At 36.9% G+C, this 21,133-nt stretch overlaps 1 protein-coding gene across 1 annotated transcript; it reads right to left on the bottom strand.

The window, feature by feature from the left end:
* Nucleotides 1-6,438: 6,438 nt before the first annotated feature.
* On the bottom strand, nt 6,439-19,755 carry LOC149918530 (protein-glutamine gamma-glutamyltransferase 5-like). Its single transcript, XM_090138293.1, has 13 exons — nt 19,749-19,755; nt 17,268-17,498; nt 16,726-16,968; nt 15,669-15,787; nt 15,176-15,304; nt 14,763-14,940; nt 13,726-13,858; nt 12,666-12,769; nt 12,316-12,558; nt 10,521-10,847; nt 9,447-9,604; nt 9,045-9,178; nt 6,439-8,110 (listed from the first exon to the last, which is right to left on the bottom strand). Exons 1-13 carry the CDS (start codon nt 19,753-19,755, stop codon nt 6,439-6,441), a joined length of 3,678 nt encoding a protein of 1,225 aa, XP_089994419.1.
* Nucleotides 19,756-21,133: the final 1,378 nt, after the last annotated feature.

Genomic DNA, 21,133 nt, shown 5'->3' with positions numbered 1-21,133 from the left:
TCATTCAGAAAGACAATACCCAGCAGATATTTTTCACAATGATTTTCCCATCCACTTTATAGAACTTAGCCAAGATTGGAAAGCTAAATATTACATCTAAAGATGACTGAAAAAAGGTTCATACTTACAAACTAAATCTTCTAGTAGACAACCTCTTCACAGAATCATGTACTAGGGGACTCAGAACTGGGCACAGTACTCCAGCTGTGACCTCAACAATACTGAGTGGAAGATTTTCACACTTTGACGAATGCAGCCAAGAATGCCATTAACATTCTTAGTGGGAAAGCCATGCTGCTGACTCCCGTTCAGGTTGATATCAAGTTTGCCATCTTCATAACAGGATAGGTGATAGTTTCATCATTTCGGAGTTGCCATGGCTTATAAGGAAAATGTTCAGTAGATAAACCAATCCATGATGAGAGATTTGGACAATCTCCCTTGTGTAACTTCATTTGTACTATGTGAATTTCTCAGTTATCTCATACTACAAAGTTGAATAAACAAAAACCTGATCTTTTTCCCCAATACAAAAATAATAAAAAATAAAAAAAGTAAATTATATAAACTTACTTGTTACTCTTCTCAGGAATGTGTTTTACGGGAATTATAGAAAAAAAAATTCACAACTAGTAGCTACAGGAAGTGTTGAACAAGAAAGTCACAGATTATGCCTTTTTTTTTTTTTTTTTTTTTTTTTTTTTGGGTAAAAAGTATTTTTACATTATAAAGTAGTAACTAATGGTTGTGAGTTTCCCCCCCACCCCAGTCACACCCTACATCAAGAACATGATGCTACATTGAAATTGAGTGTGTTGCTGACCCAGATTAGGAACCAGCAAGTGCTGGCAGCTAGCCAGAACTGTATGGACTCACCTGTCTAGACAGAGACAAGAAGAAAACATTTAGCAAAACAGCATGTGTAACAAATCTATGCTATGGGGATTATGCACCTCCCTCAGAGGAAAAGTAGCATCCATTCTTTGGAGAATCAGCAGAACAAGGCTAAACTTTTCTTTTAAAGTACAATCATCATAAATCGTTTGGAACATCTCCATCAAGAAGTTGTTTCCTATTTAATTCTTTTCTTATTGAAGATGACTGTGTCCTTCATTCCCAGAAATGCTCTCCCAAGACAGACAGGCAGGTGTTTCCTGTCAGTCTGACTGTCCATTTTGTAAAGATGAAGATAAAAAGTAGCACCCTTCTTTTACAGCTGAAAAAAAAATCAGGGAAAGTGAATCCTTTAACTTGTTGGTAAACCATTTAATTAGTTGTGCATACAATTCCTAGAATTTGAGTCTAGCTTAGAACTGAGCTTGGACTTCACGTTATATGTAAATATTAAACAATAAATAAAATGCAAATAAAATCCACTTCAAAATTTTATGGCTCTGCTTCTGTTATCCATATTCTGAACACAGCAGTGAATAGCTGGTTTCTGAGCCTTGATTTGGCTTAAAGAGCACTCTAGGATCAATCTAGGCATCTTGAGATTTATAAAGAAATGGTAAAGATTCTTCAGAGTTTGGATCTTTCCAGGATTAAGCTGAATACATAAAAATCAAAATTGTTATTTTGGGCATTTAATGCCCAGTTTTTGCATTGTGTACTGGATAATCCTTCTACATCTCATTCGTACTTGATCTATAGTATTTGAGTCCACTGTACCTGAGTTTCTCTATAAAGTTGTTATAGATCATATCTCAGTAAAGCCTGTTTATCATTCCTTCTGTACTGGGATTGTCCTTGGCAAATGGCCTTCATCAGCAATGCAGAAATATGTGTGTTAGTATTCTGCTAATGTTCAGTTGGGACCCCTAATGACTCATGCTATTTTATAATCAACTGAGATCACCTAAAGGAAAGGAACAAGATCATTACAAAAACCTCAGCATTCTCTCTGTTATAATGTGTGTGCTCTGAAGGCAGAATTCCCTATTAGAGATTGAAATGTCTGCTGAAAGCTGCTGCAATGATTTTGATGATGTTTGCATCTGAGCAGCTTCTACCTATTCTAATTTTTCCACCTCCACGGAAAAGGAATAAGGCCAAAAAAGGTCAAAATGAAATTAGAAGATAAGCAAAAATTAGAAGATGAAGAGGCTACATTTAGCTGAGCCAGAATTATAGAGTATTTGTAGGTCAGGGTTAATATCCTCTGTCTGAGCTATAGACTCAGAGACTGCTGTGGATGATGGATTGGGTTCACTGGCGTATTTTAATATATTGAAGCAGCAAGGATTTGTGGTAATATTTATCTCAAACATCAACATTTATATATTTCTAATTAGTCTAAAGTTAACATGAAATACTGTCATAGCTTGAATAAAATTTTAGGATTTAATATTCAGAACAAGTAATCAGAGAACACCAGAATCACAGAAGAGATTTTCTGAAAGGAAATGGTGCATAGTGATAACATTTCTTTACACAGTAAAGGTCTTCCTTTCTTTCCAGATAACTCCTAGCTTTCTAGATATTATTTAATCTTATTAATTTTTGTAACTGATTCATATGATTCATACTTATAAGTGAATGTTCTTTATTCAAACAAAGTAGCCTTGATAGAACATTTGTAATAAATATGAGTCTTAGGGACATGGGTAGTTTAGATATGTGATGGCTGGAAATGAATATGTGCAAAAGTACAGATTGTTCAAAGAGCCAATGCAATCTACTGAGAGCCATCAAATCCAACTTTTTTCAAGTAAAGAGAACAGAAGAAAAAAAAAAAAAGATTAGTTGAAAAGTTTGTTAGGTGTGGCCAGTTAGCATAACTAAGAGGTAGATTAAAAATCCAAAGGAATGTGGTAGCAAACTATATTACTATAAAAAAGCAACAGAATTGCAATGAAGGCTTCAGCTGTAAATGTGCACCGGATTTGATCCTTGGGTTTGGAACAGTTTTCAGTTCTGCATGGGTCTCCTTTGCACAACTTATTCCAATGTTAGTCACTGAACCAGATAATTATCCAATACAAATGAGCATAAATGTGCATTTATAACATAACATAGCTTGCCATTTAAAATCAAAAAATTCAAAAGCTTTAACAAGGAAGAATATACAAAGATGTGGAAGTAATTCCTCCCATTTGAGACATCAAAAGAAGCAAAGAACTTGTATTCCTGTAGGATTCCCTTCTATTATAAAGGAAGATCTTTAAAGATTCATAGACTTTCCCTTATGAAAACATTTCTCCATATGCAATATAAAAATATAGAGCTTTGGAAATTCAAATATAATGGAAATATACTGTAGATGACATGAAATTGCTGCTTAACAAAAAGAAAATTAAAAAACTTTACTTTCTTTTGCATTTTGAATATTCTCACATCTTTTCCTCATCAACATCTTTCATTTGTATATTTTTATACACTTTATGGCATATATATTCTAAAAGATTTTGTTTGCTTTTAGCACTAAGTGAAATGAATATAGTGTTTCCCTAATTTAATCTTCTTATCTGATACAATATGTCAAGTTTGATTTATGTCTATAACTAATGCTCAGTAGGAAATTGGTTCATTGATTTATAAATTTCAATATTTTTCTTGCAAGTAATGGAATATATAAAAATAAATCACATTTCACTCAGGCATTTTATGGTTTGTCACCAGCAAATGTCAAAAAAGGCATAAACGTTAAGCATTTAAAGTTTGAAACAGTTAACTTACAGCTAAATCTTCATAACTTCTCATCTTAAAAAAGAAAGAATAAAAAGATTTGTAAAAGTCTAATGAACTGTTAGTATTGAAAATTGAAAATTATCAAACTCAAGATGTACAAGCCTACTTTAATTTTGCACAAAAATAAATTCCAGTACTCCTAAAACATAAATGGGGCAACTACAATGATGTGTAGGAAATAGCATTTTTTTCATCTACACTGGCCTAAAAACAAGTGAATAAATTTTGCTCAAGCATTTAAATAAAACACATCTGAATTGAGTTTAAAATTAGAAATGTTCTCCTGAATATTTGAAAACTATTCTTATCGTATTCAATATCTGAGGATGGTAGCTATCATGCTTCCTATTCATTAGAGCTTTATCTACCAGATTGCATTGCAGAAGTTATTGGTATATAGTTTTTGGTATATTTTGTTTGTTTGTTTGTTTGTTCTTTCCCTGAATCGAATGTAGCAGTGAAATTGACTTTCCTGGGAGACTAAAGCCTATTACTAACACACTGTAGATAATTTTGTAAGTATTAGAATCATTTTGAACTTTGAAGGATTTCTGTTATCTTCTGTGGCTCTAGTTATAATGAACTTGCTATATTTTCAAAAACAATGTGGTTTGGCATGTATAGCAAAAAGGGTTGGGGAGTAAGGTTTATAAACATTGAAGACTCTAGTGACATTGAAACGTTGGGAACAAATCTTTGGAATTCCTGGCACATGGATTCATGCTCCTTCTTATAAATGAGAAAAACAAGAATCGTAGAATCACAGAGTTGCTCAGGTTGGAAAAGACCTTAAAGATCATCAAAACATGACTAGGAAAACAAATGTGAAATGGTATTCCATAATGATGTCATTTCAAATTACTATCAGCATGAAAAATCAATCTCTTACACCTTGTTTTGTTCAGTTTGGCACTACTGTGGATGACAAGTTTTGCAAATCATGAAAGCAAAGGGAAAATCTAAAAGCTGAAAGTTTTACTGAATAAGGCTGTTTTGTTTTGTTTGTTTTGTTTTTTTTTTTCTCTAAATACCACAATGAGAATTTAAGGTAAAATAAGAATTTCTTTTAACTTCAGAACCTATTTTGCAGACTTGATTTCGGACTTCACATGAAGAAAAAGGACACAGAGTGGAAAGAAGATTTCACTCTGAAGTGCATCTGGAAAAATTTTCCCTCAAGTCTGAAAAGATTTTACAAGAAAACAACAACAAAACAAAAAGCAACCAAACAACAAGACGACAATTACATTATTTTTTTTTTCTTTCTAAATTTCTATTTTTATTGTCAGGCAAATGTATTGTCAGCAAAAGAAATTGAGTAAAAAACAAGTTACAGGACTGTGACCATTGCACTACAGTATCCAGGCAAAGACCTCTACCATACTCAGAATTATTAAGTAATTGAAACAGCTGATACATTCATAGCTAGCATTTGACACGACGTCTTTTCAAAATTCCCATAGCTCAATCTCATCACGAAGCATAGGTGTGTGAACTACAGTGGTACTACTGAGATACTGTTGCTACATTAGTGAAAATTCTACAGCACCAGCAAAATTATTTTACCAGAAGACCCCACCAACGCTTGCTACTAAAAATAATGGAGGAGCACTAGAGGAAAACAGTGGAGGAATGGGAGATGTGTCAGCAAACCCAAAGCTCTTGTGAGGAACAGACAAAGGGAACGTAAAATTTGGGGACAGTTCTTTTATGACAGTATGTTATTTTGATTCTAGAGAAAGTGAGAGAAGGTTAGCATTGAAATCATACCAATTAACCAAAGAAGTTCTAATACATTTTCTTTCATTTAATTGTTCATTTGGGAGGGCTGGCTGTAGGAAAGAAAGGATGCCTCCTTCTCTAATTTCAGTCTGTCAACAAAAGTTCCCCAGCTGTATTGAATAATGAAAGCACAGGCTTGAAATTAGAGAATTTCCCATGAGCTTAAATGCTGCAGTGTATAAGAGAAAAATTTGAGATATGCTGTACAAAAAACAGCTGTGAAAGCCAATAAATTGGCATTAGACATTAGACATTCGTTGAGTTTTTCTACTCTGGCCTTTCTTCCTGATACTGAACCAGTAATATATATAGAATAGTAATACCAGATCTATTATAATTGCCTTTTTTTTTTTTTTTTTTTTTTTCCCTTTTCTTGAGCACTTAGATTGATTTGCTACAATTTAGTTGGTTTATTACCTCAAAACTGAGGAAGTTTGAGTGCATACAGAACTGACCTCAGTCAAGACAATATCAGGACTGGAGGGCCAAGGGGTGTAGGGCAGGTGGCTCTGCAACTATTGCTGTGATAGGAGAACTAAGGAAAGTGCATCTTATGCAGGGAGACAGATTTGCTAAGAGGGCTGTAGCCCAGGGAGACCTGAGAAATACATAGTGCAGGAAATCAAGAAGAGAGAGAGTGAAAGCAGATCATATATAAAAGAGCCTGACTGAGCAATCTAGTCTGATTACCTGCAATGTGCTACTGTTGTCACTAAGGTTCCAGGGGAGAGCACATTCATTTGTCAATTCCACCGGACCATATCTCAAGGCAAACGGACATTGCATCAAATGCACCTCTTGGCTGTTGGCTAGCAGCCTGCTTTCCAACACATCTCAACTGCATGGATAAATATTCAGGACTATGCAGGCAGCTCTCCATCATCCTTTTTCTAACCTTTTGTCAAAGCACCTGTGTGCAGGCTGTAGTTCACTCGCTTTGGTTCTTCCCCAGCAGGTTGCTCTCAATTACAGATATTTACGTTTGAAGTAAGAGAGAGTGCTCCTGTTGGGGCTCCAAGGGATTTGGGCCCTGGAGTGGGTCAGAGCACTTCCAGTTGGGCGCGAGGTGGAGCGCGGCAGGGTAGCATAGGCAGAGGGAGAGGTAGAGCGGGGCAGGGTATTGTAGGCTGAGCGGGACAAAGTGTTGAAGGATCGAGACAAGGAGCTATAGGGAGGGCCTGAGAGTGTGTTGTAGGAGCCGCGGGAGAAGGGGATGTAGCCCGAGCGTCCTGTGAGGTTCCATGTTGAGCGGGAAGTTGGAGGCCACACAGACAGAGAGCCTGAGCGGGTGGTGGTGGTAGTGGTGGTGTTACAGGAAGGTCCCCACTGAGGGCCACAGACAGAGCGAGACCCCGGGGTGCAAACAATCCGGGAGACGGAGTGAGAAGCAGGGTTGCAGAGGGAGCGGGCAGTGGCAGCTGCCAGAGGCTGAGGAGTTGGGGGGGACGTGTAGCAGGTAGCTGATGAGTCTTCAGGGCAAGGGGTTGGTGAGCTCGCAGAGCGGACTCCTGTAGCTCCCACTGAGATGGAGGCAGGGGAGCACAGTGAGTGGGCTGCTGGGGGTCCCACAGGACGGGAGGCTGGGGAGCACAGTGAGTGGGCTGCTGGGGGTCCCACAGGACGGGGGGCAGGGGAGCCTGCCAGGTGCAGCCCTGCAGGGGTAGAGCTACGTGCAGCACGGGGCAGTGGTGAAGCTGCAGGGCAAGGGGCTGGGGAGCACACAGCATGGGTTACTGGGGTGCTCAGGGGCTGGGGTGGTAGGGTGGCTATAGAGCCGCAGACAGGCTGGGCAATGGGAGAGGGTGCAGAGCCACAAACAACATGAGAGAGTGATGCCGCAGGCACTGTAATGGCTGCTGGCGGTGGCATGGAACTGCTGACAGCATGGGCGACTGGAGAGCACACAGGGTGTGATGGCAGATGGGTGGGAATCCCTTGGGTTGCTGTGGTAGGACTGGAGCCAGCCATGAAGTGGGTCAACAGGGCACTCACCGCATTGTTTGCTGGGACAGAGACAGAATAAGGCATAGGCCCCCCTCCACCTCCAGGCTGGTGTGTAGGAGCAGACCCCGTCTCAAACACCACATGAGGCATAGGGGGGCCTGCAGGGTTGGATGTTGTGACAGGCATGGAGCTGTATACTGTTGGAGGCATCTGGGTACATGTAGCAGGAGGCACGGTCTCACATATAACATGGATGCCAGGATCACACCCAGAGTCAAACATAGCACTGAAGTTTGGGTTGAAGCCTGGATTGCCAATGGAGTTGCATAAGGGATGGCCTGCAGGAAGGTACACAAAGTCGAACACAGGTGGTCCCCCAGGATTGCAGTTTGGGTTGCACACAGGGATACATATGTATTCACATGTGGAGTTGAGCCCAGGGTCCCCTGCAGGGGCCACCCCAGTGCTATTAACAGGCAGGGACCCATTCTCACAGACCGGCAGTGATCCATTCTGGTTCACAGGCAGGGAGCCGTTCTGCGCCACGTGGTTACACACTTCAGCCTTGGCACATCCTTTGCAGTAGGCAAACTTGTGGCATCCAAGGTTGGCTAGGAGCCGGTGGCTGCCCAACCTGTATGGTGTGAACTCCACGATGGTCCGTGCCTGCTGATTGGAAGCCAGCGTTCCCAAACTGCACCAACAGGAGGAAAAGAATTAGGGTCCTAGGAAGCTCAGAGACCTGAAGCGCTTGAAGATAACCTCACATTATTAGCTCTGATTTGCTCTTCTTGCCTTGCTCCCCAAAAATCATTCTGAATAAAGCAGTAGCCATTTCCTTCTGTCTCAAAATGGGATTGGTTACTTCTACCCATGGAAAACTCCCATAATCAGTTCTGGAGCTGTAATCCCATTCATTATACTCTGTGAATACGTAAATTTCTTAAATTCTTCAAAAACATAGTATCCTTCTACCTCAAAGATGTATTTGCTTCTTCCCTCTTCCAGTCATCTAAGCTGGATCAGGGAGCTCTGTGGCATTGAGTTCATTATCATTCAGTGAGAAGAATTTCTAATTGCTTCCCCTTGAAACTAGTCATACTTCTGTCAGTTGTCCTTGTCATGAAGAAGAGCAATGCATATTAATGAACAGCTCCTCTTCCTGGGACGCTAGAGCATACTGGAAATTTGCAGTTTCCTGTGATTAACATGTTGTGAGCTTAGAATGCACATTGCTATTTTTCACTGTCTTTTTCTAATTGTTTACGTATATGATGTGAGTTCATGAATATTTAGAGGAATTCTTTGTAAACTCAGTGGTATTATAAGGGCTGGGGTACATAGCTAAAATTGCTCATGAAGAAAACAGTGCATTCCCCTTCAGATAGAAATTTTTAACTTGCATAGAATAAACTGTAGTTAAAATGAACTAACTATAAATACTCCATTCATTTCAAGAGAAGTGAGGTTGCTAATGGAATCTCAAAGTAGTACGGAGCATATACTCATGTTCAGGTCCTACACACAAAAAAAATATAAGAACTGTCATCTTCCTCAAAAATCTGCTGACCTAACAGACCTCAGTCAACTCTTAATATTGCCCCAGTTTAAATAATTTATGATCTTACTCAATGGTCATTGGCTCTTTGAATAAACCGCAGCCTTCTAAAGTCATTATGCAGTTCTTCATATCTTCCTGGAGAGGATTGCAGAAGGAAATCTCTGCTGTACATGGTACTTTCAGCCTGGGCTGGCTCAATAGCTAGTTAAAAGAAAAAAATATATAGATATAGATATACACATCCTAAAAAAAACTAGCATGAAGTAAAATAAACGAGAACAAAAGCAGAGATTATTCCCCCTTCTTTCTCTAGGCATCACTCTAAGTTAATATAAAATCACAATGATCCTGCTAAAAAAACAAAAGAACCAAGAAAATTCCAAATTTCTCTGCATTATACCTAGGAAGTGGATAATAAAAATCCCTAAACGTTCCTTAGGTCACAGAGCTCACAATTAAAGCTTTTTACCTTAACAATAACAGGTGGCCTGTTGATTACGATATCCCTGCTCACCATCAGAACTTCTCCACACTCTGAATCTGAGACAGCAACCACCTTCATAATGTTGTGATCACTGAGGTAAGGTCCATATTGACTATACGATACACACAGTGGAATTTTTTTCACTGCAGAAAAAGATTATTATTATTATTAATAATTTGTCTAATATTTGTACTTTCCTTACTCATAAAGTTTAAGTAGCAATGACAATAGTTTAATTAAAAGCTGAGATGTCACAGGATTTTTGAAATCAGACGTAAATTTTCCTGGCTTAGGATGATACATTGCTGCTTTCATCAATTAGCTACACTCTTTTTAATTATTATAACTATACTAGTGCAGTTACAAGGAGATGTTTATTTATTTAAATTTTGGAACTTTAATTCCAAGGTCATTCTTAAAGCAATAATTGCAATACAGGCAAATTAGAGGTTGATAAAGGAGAATATAAGTATCAGGAACAAAACTTCTTATAGTGATAAGTGACTTAAGTAAAGGGGTCTTTCTTCATTGTGAAAAAGAAGAGATAACTGTTGAAACAACTGCTTATGCTGTGTCATAACTTTGCACTCCCCAGCATCCAGTGTGTATGTAAATAATCAATCCAGTGCTCAAATTACATGTTTTACTCTGGCTAATATCTTCTGGCCAAAGGAAATCTATAAATCATAGAATGCCTTGGGTTGGAATGGACCTCAAATATTGTCAAGATCCAAGTCCCTGTTTATGATAAACCTATTATAAATACAACTTCATTTTTGTGTTGAATATATAATCTAGATTTGAACATAAAATATTTTTTAAATGATCATCGGTATCTTTAAACCTTGAGTAATTAGGCAAGGACTACAATTAGCCTGTTACTCTGTAGTAGTTATTCATAATTGATTGCTCTAAGACAATTTGGCCGTCAGTATTTAATAGCATATTAATTTAGTTTCTTACCAGCATTTAGAAGTCTACACTAACCTTCAAAAGAAGCTATCTGTCTCCAGAAAAGAAGAGAGGACAGAAGTACAGTAGACAAATCTACCTTCTTACCTTCCCTTGGACCTAATGCAACGGTCACACTATCTTTCCAAAACTGATCCATTGGGCAACCATTGTATGTTATTATCTGTGCACACAAATTAAACTTCAGGTTTTTGGGTTCACTACGCAAATTTTCAAGCAACCAGTGCAGTTGGACATCTTCACCATACATCGGGCAGTTAGCCATCTTTAGCCTCGTGTTAATACCACTATCACTCAAAAATGGGTTTTTCAGAGATGATAACTCTCTGTCTATATGACAGTTGGAAGCATTGCAGTACCCTGGGTGAATTCTTCTGTAAGCTCGATAATAGGCTTCTTTGCTTTTCACAGAACCTGTTGATAGAGATATATGATAATGAGCCTAGTGGAAGTCATATCTGCCTAAATCATAAATATAATTAAATTTATTCCTCCTCTTTCCTGAAACATAATGTAGTAGTTTGGCACAGAAAAAAATGAAACAGAAAATAAAACCACAAAATACAGTAGTCTGAGTTCATGGAAGAATTGAAGGCCTCCGAAAGTAATGCCTCCTGTTTTATGATGTTAGCCCACAGTGTCACAGGTGGATGTTGTGGTATGGCAGCAGAGGTTGAACCTTTCCACCAATATCCTGTCATATTTTGTTGCCATGGGACAAATGGCAGCTGAAGGGCAGTCCAAAAAAAAAAAAAAAATGGCGCCTGACATGCAAGTGCGTATGAAGCAAAGCTGTGTCATTGAATTCCTCAATTTGGGAAAAAATGGCACCCGTTGACATTCAGTGTTTGTGGAGACCAAACAGTGGATATGTGCACAGTGAGCTGGTGGGGACACGTTTCAGCAGTGGCAACAGCAAGTTCCAGACGCATTCCAGACATCCACACATATTTTTACAAGTATGGCATGCAGGGTCTTGTTCATTAATGGTGAAAATGCATAGCTAATGGTGGTGAATATGTTTAAAAGCAGAGTTTTGTAGCTGAGGACTTGCTCTCTCAAACAGTGTTATTGTGCTCTTTGTATCTGTTGTAGTTTCCATGGAATTAAGTAGAAGGCATTACTTTTGGAATGGCCTACGTAAATATTTCAGAAAAAAAATCATAAAATGTATTGTACTTTCATTCGCTACATTTCAAAACAACAATGTAAATCTCGAAATGCAGAGTGCAAAATTCAAAGGTTATCTCTTTGTAAGTGCTACAGTAAGTATGAAATGCTACCATCTCCTTCAAAACATGAAATACACCATTCCAATACAGACATTATCAAGTGCGGTTTCTTGTTCCTTTCTCATAAAACAGAACTTGTGCTTTTACAATCATATCTGCTCTACATTTCTGCCAGCAATTTTCTGGTTGAACTCTTCCCTACAATTGGAAAACGAAAATCAGTAATCCGTGGACAAAAGTAATAACAGTAGGATACCGTTATAATACGTGAATTTAGCATGGGCATAATTCCTGATAGAGGTAGTGCAAGAGGCAACAAGGAATAAGTTAATCCTGATTTAAAAGAATCTAAGTCTTTTAGATTATCTAAAATCCACTAATACTCAAAACTAGAATACAGGTGAGACCAAAGCATGGGCACAAGAGGAATGGAATTAAATGGAAGCAACTGCTATTTGTTTTGTTTTATTCATCTAAATATGCTTAGATATTGTATGAAGAGAAAGACATCTTCCACTTTCTCAATATGTTAATAAATAAATAAATCGTTTTAGATAGCTCTAGTCATTTTAACATAGTACAAATTACATTAATAATTTTGATTAGCATTATAAATATTCTCTAACCCCATCAATGACATTTCATCATACCTAGCTCATACTTGTAATTCCCAGTGATGTCTTCAAATTGCTCACTGCCAACACTCTTGGTGATTAGTTGTTGTCCACATGGCCAAGCGTCACAGAAAACTTTAGTTTTTTTGGCATTGTTTTGAGAAAGCCATCCAGCATAGTTTGAGTTCAGTCGAGAAAACATGTAATGACCATCGTAGTCCAAGTCCAGGTCTCCTTCTCTGATGCTTCGAACCCAAGTAGGACCACTGCAAGCTGAGCCTAAGCCAGCAAATAATAATATTATAACAGGATGTAACTTGAATGGTACAGAAACTCAGAAATATAAGCTGATGAAAAGCTGACAATTATAGCAAATGTTCAGTTACCTCTGCCTGTTTCCAAAGGTGTTGGATCCAGACACTGCCAATCACCACAGCATTGATTTAGATCTCTACGAGCCATCCAGGATTCATTCCAGCAGTGGTACCGCCTATAGAATGTAGGAACATAGGGTTAAAATCATCTCTAGGGTAATTATTTTCAATCCTTTGCTATGGAAGAAAACCACATCAGAGAAAATCTTCTAAGCAAATTAATAGTTCTGCCTTAGCGCTATTAATGACATCAGGGACAGGAGTTATTTGCTTTTCTTTATATACCTAAGAATGAAAATTTGTACCAAGAACCTGCAGATCTGCTTGCAAAACAAGCTTCATATAGCCTTTTTCTTTTTTTTCTTTTCTTTTTACAATGTATCAGCACAGTTCTTTTGTTTAACTAGTCTATTTTCCTATTGTTTTCCACCTGATTCTTTAGAGAAAAAGCACATGCTGTAGGCTTTTTAATACATTAACAAAGAACAAATCCTTAAGATTTAACTGCTACAATGGGATCCTCACTGCTTTGGCATTTCAGTTTGATCTTATCTTTTTCACGTGGAAAAGGTCAAAAAAAGAAAAAAAACATTGAAAGTTCTTATGGATGAAACTTAGATACAAGCAAAATTCTAGTGCAGTTAAAACTATGAACATGCAGGCCAAGGGTGAAAAGAATACTGTTGAGCTGAATTATAATGTTGTAGTTACATGAACATGAATCAAAACGTTAACAAGAATGAAGCAATCCATAATAAGAAACCTCAGAAAGACAATTAAATTTCAACTAAGTGATTGTGACTAATGATAACAATTTCCATTTCATGATCTATTTTGTATTTTTACAGCTAAGAGAGATGGTTTCTTGTTTCAACTGAAAGTATAAGCAGATAGCATCAATTCTCAAAAGAGTGCCTCTTCAGTAATTGCAAGCTTTCGAAATGCACTGATAAGAAATGATCAGCTATGCTACAAAAAAATAAATACTCCAAACTGCTAGATTTACACTAGTCTTTCTATCATTTAGTTTATGACAAAACCAAAAGGAGCTTATTATTTATTTCTTACTTACCATAGCTTGTCCTTGCCACAGAGGTTTTTTCCTGTACAGTCAAAAATCTCATTGATACCAAGAGGATTCTCATTTGAGCATGGAAAACAGAAGTTCGTGACAACACGGCTTGGAATTCCCAAACACCTCATCACTGCAAGGAAAAAAGTCTTCATAAGTCATTATAAATAATAATGTCCTTTACTTATTTTATAAATGATTCTCCCATATTCTACTTTGCCATCGTATATGGCAATGTATATGTACACAATGTATATGAGGTAATATTTGATGTAGTGATTTTGTTTTCAAAACATCTTTTTAATGTCTGAAAAGTAATTTTAAAAGAGCCTACCAGGAAGGAATGGCTTGTTACTCTTCCAGATTTAAAAAACAAACAAACAAACAAACAAACACTGCTGTAAATTCAGAAATAATTTGAGATCCTGCATTAATAAAACACCAGTAAAAATGTCCATACCTATGACAAAGAGAGTGTAGCGTTTATAGATTTGCATCAACCTAATTTTCTTCATCGCAGAAACAGGTTCAATAAGCAAATAGTATAATGTTTTAATTTTTTTTTTCATCTTTATCATATAGCTTACTGTTGCCTCCTCATTTGTAGCATAAAAAGACTGTAGGTTACTGCTTTTATGTTTTGTAGGAGGCATTGGTAAAGATCTTATTCTTGTTCATAATTTGTGTTTTTAGTCATTCCTCAAGCCTCTTCAAAGGATAAATTTTTGCTTCCATGAAGCTGTATTTGCTCCATGTTTTAATAAAAGATGCAGCAGGGAGAGTTACTTTGCATAAGGATCCAAGAATAGACAGTACCGGTTTTTTTTTGATCTTCACAGTTTATAGGAAAGCAGCAAGTTTATAATAAACACTATGAAGGCAGACATTCCATATCAAAGGAAGATAAAATACTCAATTTCATTTCTAGTAAAACATTTTTGAGTAATATGCTTGCAGTAGTTTTTGGGATCAGAGTTTTCTGATCCAGTTTCTTTCTCCCATTTTAGATAGATAGGTAAAAGCAGGCTGAAATATACCTGTGCACATTACTGAAGCAAGAGACCCACAGTACCCGTATCTGACAGGTCTGCATCTACCATTGTACCACTGCTGAAGAATAGGGACACTTCCATTCCAGGAAAATGGTTTTGTTCCCTTCAGGTAATCATTGTTTTCTGGAATCTTCATGATACTGTTAGTGGTATGGCTGCTTATCTATAGAGAGAAAAGAAAGGCAGTCTTTTCAAGTACTGGGCCATCTCTTCATACTCTAAGCATCTCACAGAAATATTGAAAATCAATGTTGCAAGTTAATTTTTCCTGTGCATTTAAGTACAAAAAAAAGGATTTTCCTTGCTGTGTTAGATTATAGTGCCATTTATCTTTCTATTAAAAAGAAAAATGCAGTGCGATCGTATCTATTCAGAGATCTTGCACTGATAGCTCTTACCATGTGGTTTACCACCATGCTGACATGCACAGGGTCATTGCGCCAACAATGGTCTCGATCAGAACCATGATGATAACTTGCACCCATGTCTAAAATCTTCAAGCAGATGTCCAGAATCCCATCTTCAAACTGCCAAAAGAGAAGTTAAGATAGACATGATATTCTAACATTGAAAAGGTATATTTCTGGTCTTCAGTATTGCAGGTTTTGTCTTCTCCTTTCCAGTATCATCTTCTAAAATCAAATCTTTGAAGGAATTTCAAATATAATCTCTTTTAAAAATCATACTAGTTTTGCTTATTTTTAATTAATGGAATCATTTTTCATTCACATGCACAATCTTCTGCTTCTCTTTTTTCAAGGCATCCTTGCAGTTGTTGTGCCTACAGCAACAATTTGCAGAAAACATAGCATATATATCTGAAAAAATATAGATAACATTTCATTTGCATATATGTGGATGGCTGCTTCTGAACAAATCTTAAAAATGTACCTGTCCAAAGTGCCATGGTCTAGAGGTAATATGCTTATGAACTCCTTCGTACAGTATGCCATGTTCATTGAGAATATATTCTTCTCTTTGGGCCTGATTGTCCAGGTATACAGGGTCATCTGGAAAAAATGCAAGAGCTATCAGACAATAGGTTCTTTTTTAGCTCTTCTATATCTATTTCACTTTCTTTCTTTCTTTTTTTCTTTTTCTATTTATTTTCAGCATATATTTTAAATCCTGTTAAATCCATTTTTGTTTACTTCTTTATTTTCCCTTTATTAGATTTCACTCTTCTGTGATACACCCAAAACACAGCGTGTAAATTTTCTTCATACTAAGCAGTCCTAGGAGTAAAGCACTGTGCAGTTAGAGTTGGGTATGTAATTCTGATCAAATCAATGGACAGTATAAATATTTGCCATGTAATTATTTTGGCAAGGTTCTACAAATTCCATAGTTTGTTGCCACTCAGATTGGACTTACAGAATTTCATTCATATCTGTATTGTATAATTGTGTGGTGATATCTCAGATTTCAGAGAATCACAGAGTCAGTGAGATTGCAAGGGATCTCTGGAAATTATCTGGACCAACTCTCTGCTTAACAAGGGACAGGTAGAGCTAGTTACCTAAAACCATGCCCAAATGGCTTTTGAATATCTCCATGGAGGGAGACTTTACAGCCTCTCTGAGCAACCTATCTCAATACTTCAGTCACCCGCACAGTAAAAAGTGTTTCCTGGTGGAACTTCCTTTGTTTTAGTTTGTACATATTGCCTCCTTTCCTGCCAAGCTATTGTAAAAGTGGAGAAAACAAAATTATACTACATCTCTGCTGCCACTAAGAAGCTAAATCAAAACACTGGCTTCAGACAACTTTGAACATTCAGGAGGGGAAAAAAAAACAACAACAACACAGAAAAGTAAATTGCTCTCTGTTTCATATACTTTCTGTGACTCTATCCGTTATTCACTACTTAAGTAATTCATACTTTCAGCTTTTTTACTCAGCATTAGCATTTTTCTTAAAACTACCTCAATATCACAGGATTTCTCACCTGCACACCAAGGGTTAAAAAGGACATAAAAATCTCCAAGACATCGCTGGTATGTGTGACCACAAGAAGTGATTTGCATATTGAGAATATAACGGCCAAGGCAGGCATTGGAGGGAGGGAACACACTGATGTTGATACATTTTGGCTGATGAGTTTTGTAGGAAGCACTCCAGCAGGTTTGATCTAAACATCTGCCCATTGGGAAGGTGCATTTCGTCTCATTTGACTCGCAGGATCTGAGACCTTTTCAGGCAAATAAAAACAACTTCAATCAGGGTAAACAAAGCACATGTAAAAGAGAAGTAATTTGTTTAGCAATCATTTGCAATGCAAAACTCCCAAGCATGGATTTCTTTTTCACTTGTCACTTTCTTGTAGAGTGAGAAAACTTTACACGGTAGAAGTACTGCTGGAGCTAGAGGACAGGCAGCTGATCAAACAGAAGGTGAATGAGCAGATAGTATTTATCACTGAAGACTATGGTAAATATAACATAACAGAAAATGACTGAGAAAACCTACAGAGATTTTGGAAGTGACTACCTGTCTCCACGGTGAAAGTAGCCTGATCCACAGAGTCATCCCATTCCCGATTATGGAAACTTGCATAGAAGTTGAAGGCTTGCCCTCTCCTTATTATTTGTCTGTCAGTTCCGAAGAAATGGGTGTTATGAATTTGGCAGTTGGAAGGACAGTTCAGGTCAACATCTCCAAGTTCAATGACTGCAAGATGGAGGAAGAAACATAAAGGAAAAAAATGACAAGTGAGGTGATCTGATGATGACCTCACCACAAGGTGAGGTCAAGATTATGTGAAACAGGAGATAAAGATGAAAGAGATAATAGCTTTGATAAAACAAAACAAAAAAAAAAACAGTAAAGAGTTTGTTCAAATTTCAGCAACTCTGCAAAACTATATAACGAGATACACATTCATAAAAGTGTCCTTAGAAGTTCACTGCTTCCTTTGCTCGCAGGTAGAAACTTGTATAATGCTTTGATTTATAAAGCTGTGCTACAAGTTTCACTTCTTTTCTATAGCACCTCTGCACTTTATAAATAACTAATGTCAAAAGACACTTTTTGTATCTCTACTCAAAAGATTGGTTTTGTATCGTAATAGTCTCACTAAATGACAATATCCCGCCTTCTAAAATAGAATTGATATTATATTTCAACCACAGCTAAACAGCAAACTTTTTTTTGCATGCCATCAATTGAGAGTTGACATTTATACAAATAATAAAATAATAAAGTGAATAAATGAAAATCAGAAATGCATGTGTTTGAAAGCTTAAATGGCACTCCAAATCAATTATGAAAAAATATGAATAAATATCATCCCCAAGTTTCAAATAATATTGAATGGGCATGCATATGTATATGTATCTATCTATGTTTCTCTGAATCATAAAAAGTTTGGACACACTCATTTTATTACCCAAATCAAGACAATCTTTGAGGAAATGAATGGAGAAGGAGATATTCACAATTTAGGGTTTTTAAAAATCACTGACAGCCTATCTCAAATGCTGAGATTCTCTTGACAAAAATCTTGTATCAGCCATCTCAGGCATTCTTTCTGGATATCAGTCATTTCCTAGGGGTAATTGTGATCTGGTGCCAGAAGGATGGGTGGCAACATTTGTTTTTACTTATTTACATAGAACATGTGATTTTCAAAAATGCTTCAGTCTAATTGGAGACAAAGGAAACCAAAAATTCTCAGCAGTTTTGAAAATTGAGCTCACTGAACTACAAAGACTTGGATACTATTTTAATTCTGAAAGGTAGAGTTTGGTCTGCTGAAGTTGCGGAACAATCAAACTAACTTTTCTAGGTAAATTGGCACTAAGTTGAACAGCCTGTTGTTATCTAGGGGAAACTCATTTTTCCCACATGGAATCAAGGGTGTATTCACATACAAGATGACTTAAAGCTAAGCCCATGGGACATGGGTACTTCTAATACAATCCAGTGGGATTTATCAGCATCACATCCTGAAGTAAATCATAATTAAAATAAATTGGAGAAGGAAGGTCTGGGGAGAAAAAATATTGTTTTTTTTTAATTTGAAACAAAATCATTAAATATTTAATTCACCACTGACTTTGATACTGAATTGGTCACTTAGCTCTTCAGCAAAGAGTAACAGAATCACTAAAAATCTTATATCTTATTGAGAGTTGTCTAATTAGCAAAGTGTTCTGGTTGAACAGAAAAGATTAGAAGTGCTTACAGCACACATGATGAATTCCTGTGGTCACGAATGCTGACTGAAAGAACCTAATAGATCCTCACCTATCCTCTGGAGGGTTTTATAGAACAAGACAACTACATTTCATTGACTCACAAATCCAGATAAACTGGAACATCAGGGAGCTGAGATATTACATGTTTCCCAAGGATGTTGTCTAAAGTCAGCCCACAGGTTACTTATCAGAGTTAATTATCACAAATGGATCACAAAGAAGCCTTCTTTAGCAAAGTCAGCTCAGAGAAAATACTAAAGGCTAATCTGTTTCATATCTTCTATAGGTTTTCGTTCTATGATAGAAACCCTACCCTTAATACCAGTCACACCCAGTTCTCTCTATCAATTCACATTTGACATTAATTCCAGAAATTGTACTTCAGGTAAACTTTGTGAAATAGTCGATCCTAGCACAAGAGTAGTGGAAACTAGAACTTTGTATTTCATTCTGGAAGTAAAATATATTATTTTTCATCCTCAGAGATGGCTGTTTCACTAATTTTTCTCCATAATCTTTTACTTTTTTTTTTTTTTTTTAATAGATTTTCTATTTTAGGAAAAAGGGGAGTTGTTTTTTTTTCTTCTTCTTCTTTTCCCAGCAGTTGCTCTTTTCTTTCTAAGTTCTCAAATAAAAAAGACTAAGCCGTATTTTCTTGGCTTGATTCCATAGCAGCAGTAGGTAACTCTTTATTATATACCCACACCTCACTATTTAATTATTTCCATTCTCAGTCCTGAGTCAAGTGATAGTAAAGTTTTGAAGCACTCACCTTCCATTTTCCTTCTACATGTACTGGTATCTGAAGCACAGCAGTGTCAGAGGTACCTGCTCCTCAGCAAGAAGCACTGAAAAGTCCGTCTGATCTCCTCTGCGAACCAACCTAATTTCCTCTCAGTAACATTTATATTCACAACTAAAAGGCTGTCACACTTATTGCATCAACAAAATACCAGTTTACAAAGAGGCCCCACCCATGTGTCTACTGATGCTCATAAATGATTCATTTTCACTTCCAGCATTATTAGGGAGAGTCCTGTGGCTGAAGGGAAGGAGAGATCTTGGTACTTCACCTGTAGCATGGAACTCTCAAAATCTCTCAACTTGGAGTGTCTCAAAAATATTTCAAGACCAGGGTGATTCTGAACACATTTCAACACAAGCCATAATTTTTAACCATTCACAGTTCCCATAAGTCACAGCACCTAATAGCCAGACACCTTCAGACACCCAGAGGAAAACAGTGAAGAACACTGGACTCAAGCTGAATTTAAACTTTCTTTATTAAACCTCTAGTGGACATTTTTATTATAATATAAACAAAAATCCCAGCTTCCAGAAAGTCTGGGTACTCTACTCTACCCCTAAGTGGAGATCACAGTGTAATAAACGGTTGCAAACTTTTCAAGCAAACTGTAAAAGAAACAGAGGAGCTGCATTAAATGTTTTTGAAGTGGACATTAAAGTTTAATCTAAAAGCTACAGAATTTATTTATACTTTGTGCATATTTACGTGAAAGCACACAGACAGTTTCTCAGCTTGTTCCTTTACTCCTTCCTTCCCCAAAAGTTCTGAAAAGCATCTGAGGTTTTCCAAGAGCTTTCATGAACAGAAAACATTTACATATTTTGATACAAAGTAAATTGTTTTATTTACATCCCAGACATATTTAATACAAGAATACAAAACAAGACTATTCTCTCTGCTTACTCAGTGATGAAGACAAATAGGAGAGATGGATGTAAATTTCCTCTACTAAAACATTTGTAACAATTGTTTCTTATCCTTCTTATGCCTTTCACTCTGAGAATTAAATCCATGAGATACTACTAAAATCCCCCCAGATGAAGTTATGCTCATTTGGATTTAAAAACAACAACAACAACAAAACCAAGAACAATTAATTGATAGGAAAATTACAGAATGACTGAAGGTTGGTGATTGGGTTACTGCCTGGATTCTAGTCAGTTCCTTCAGAATGAAACAGCCTAACTTACCATGAAACAACTAAGTAAGCATAAGTTAAGCTCACATATAGTGAGATAATTTCATAGAAACTACAGCAAAGAATCTGTGAACCAGCAGTTGTTCTGGACAGGAGTTGTTGAAATTATTATGACGGATTCATTAGTAGGTGAATATAATAGTCAATGTCC

The sequence above is a fragment of the Phasianus colchicus genome, chromosome 3, assembly GCF_987193195.1.
Source record: "Phasianus colchicus chromosome 3, bPhaCol1.hap1.1, whole genome shotgun sequence".
Classification (NCBI taxonomy): domain Eukaryota; kingdom Metazoa; phylum Chordata; class Aves; order Galliformes; family Phasianidae; genus Phasianus; species Phasianus colchicus.
This window is presented reverse-complemented; position numbering and strand designations above follow the sequence as displayed.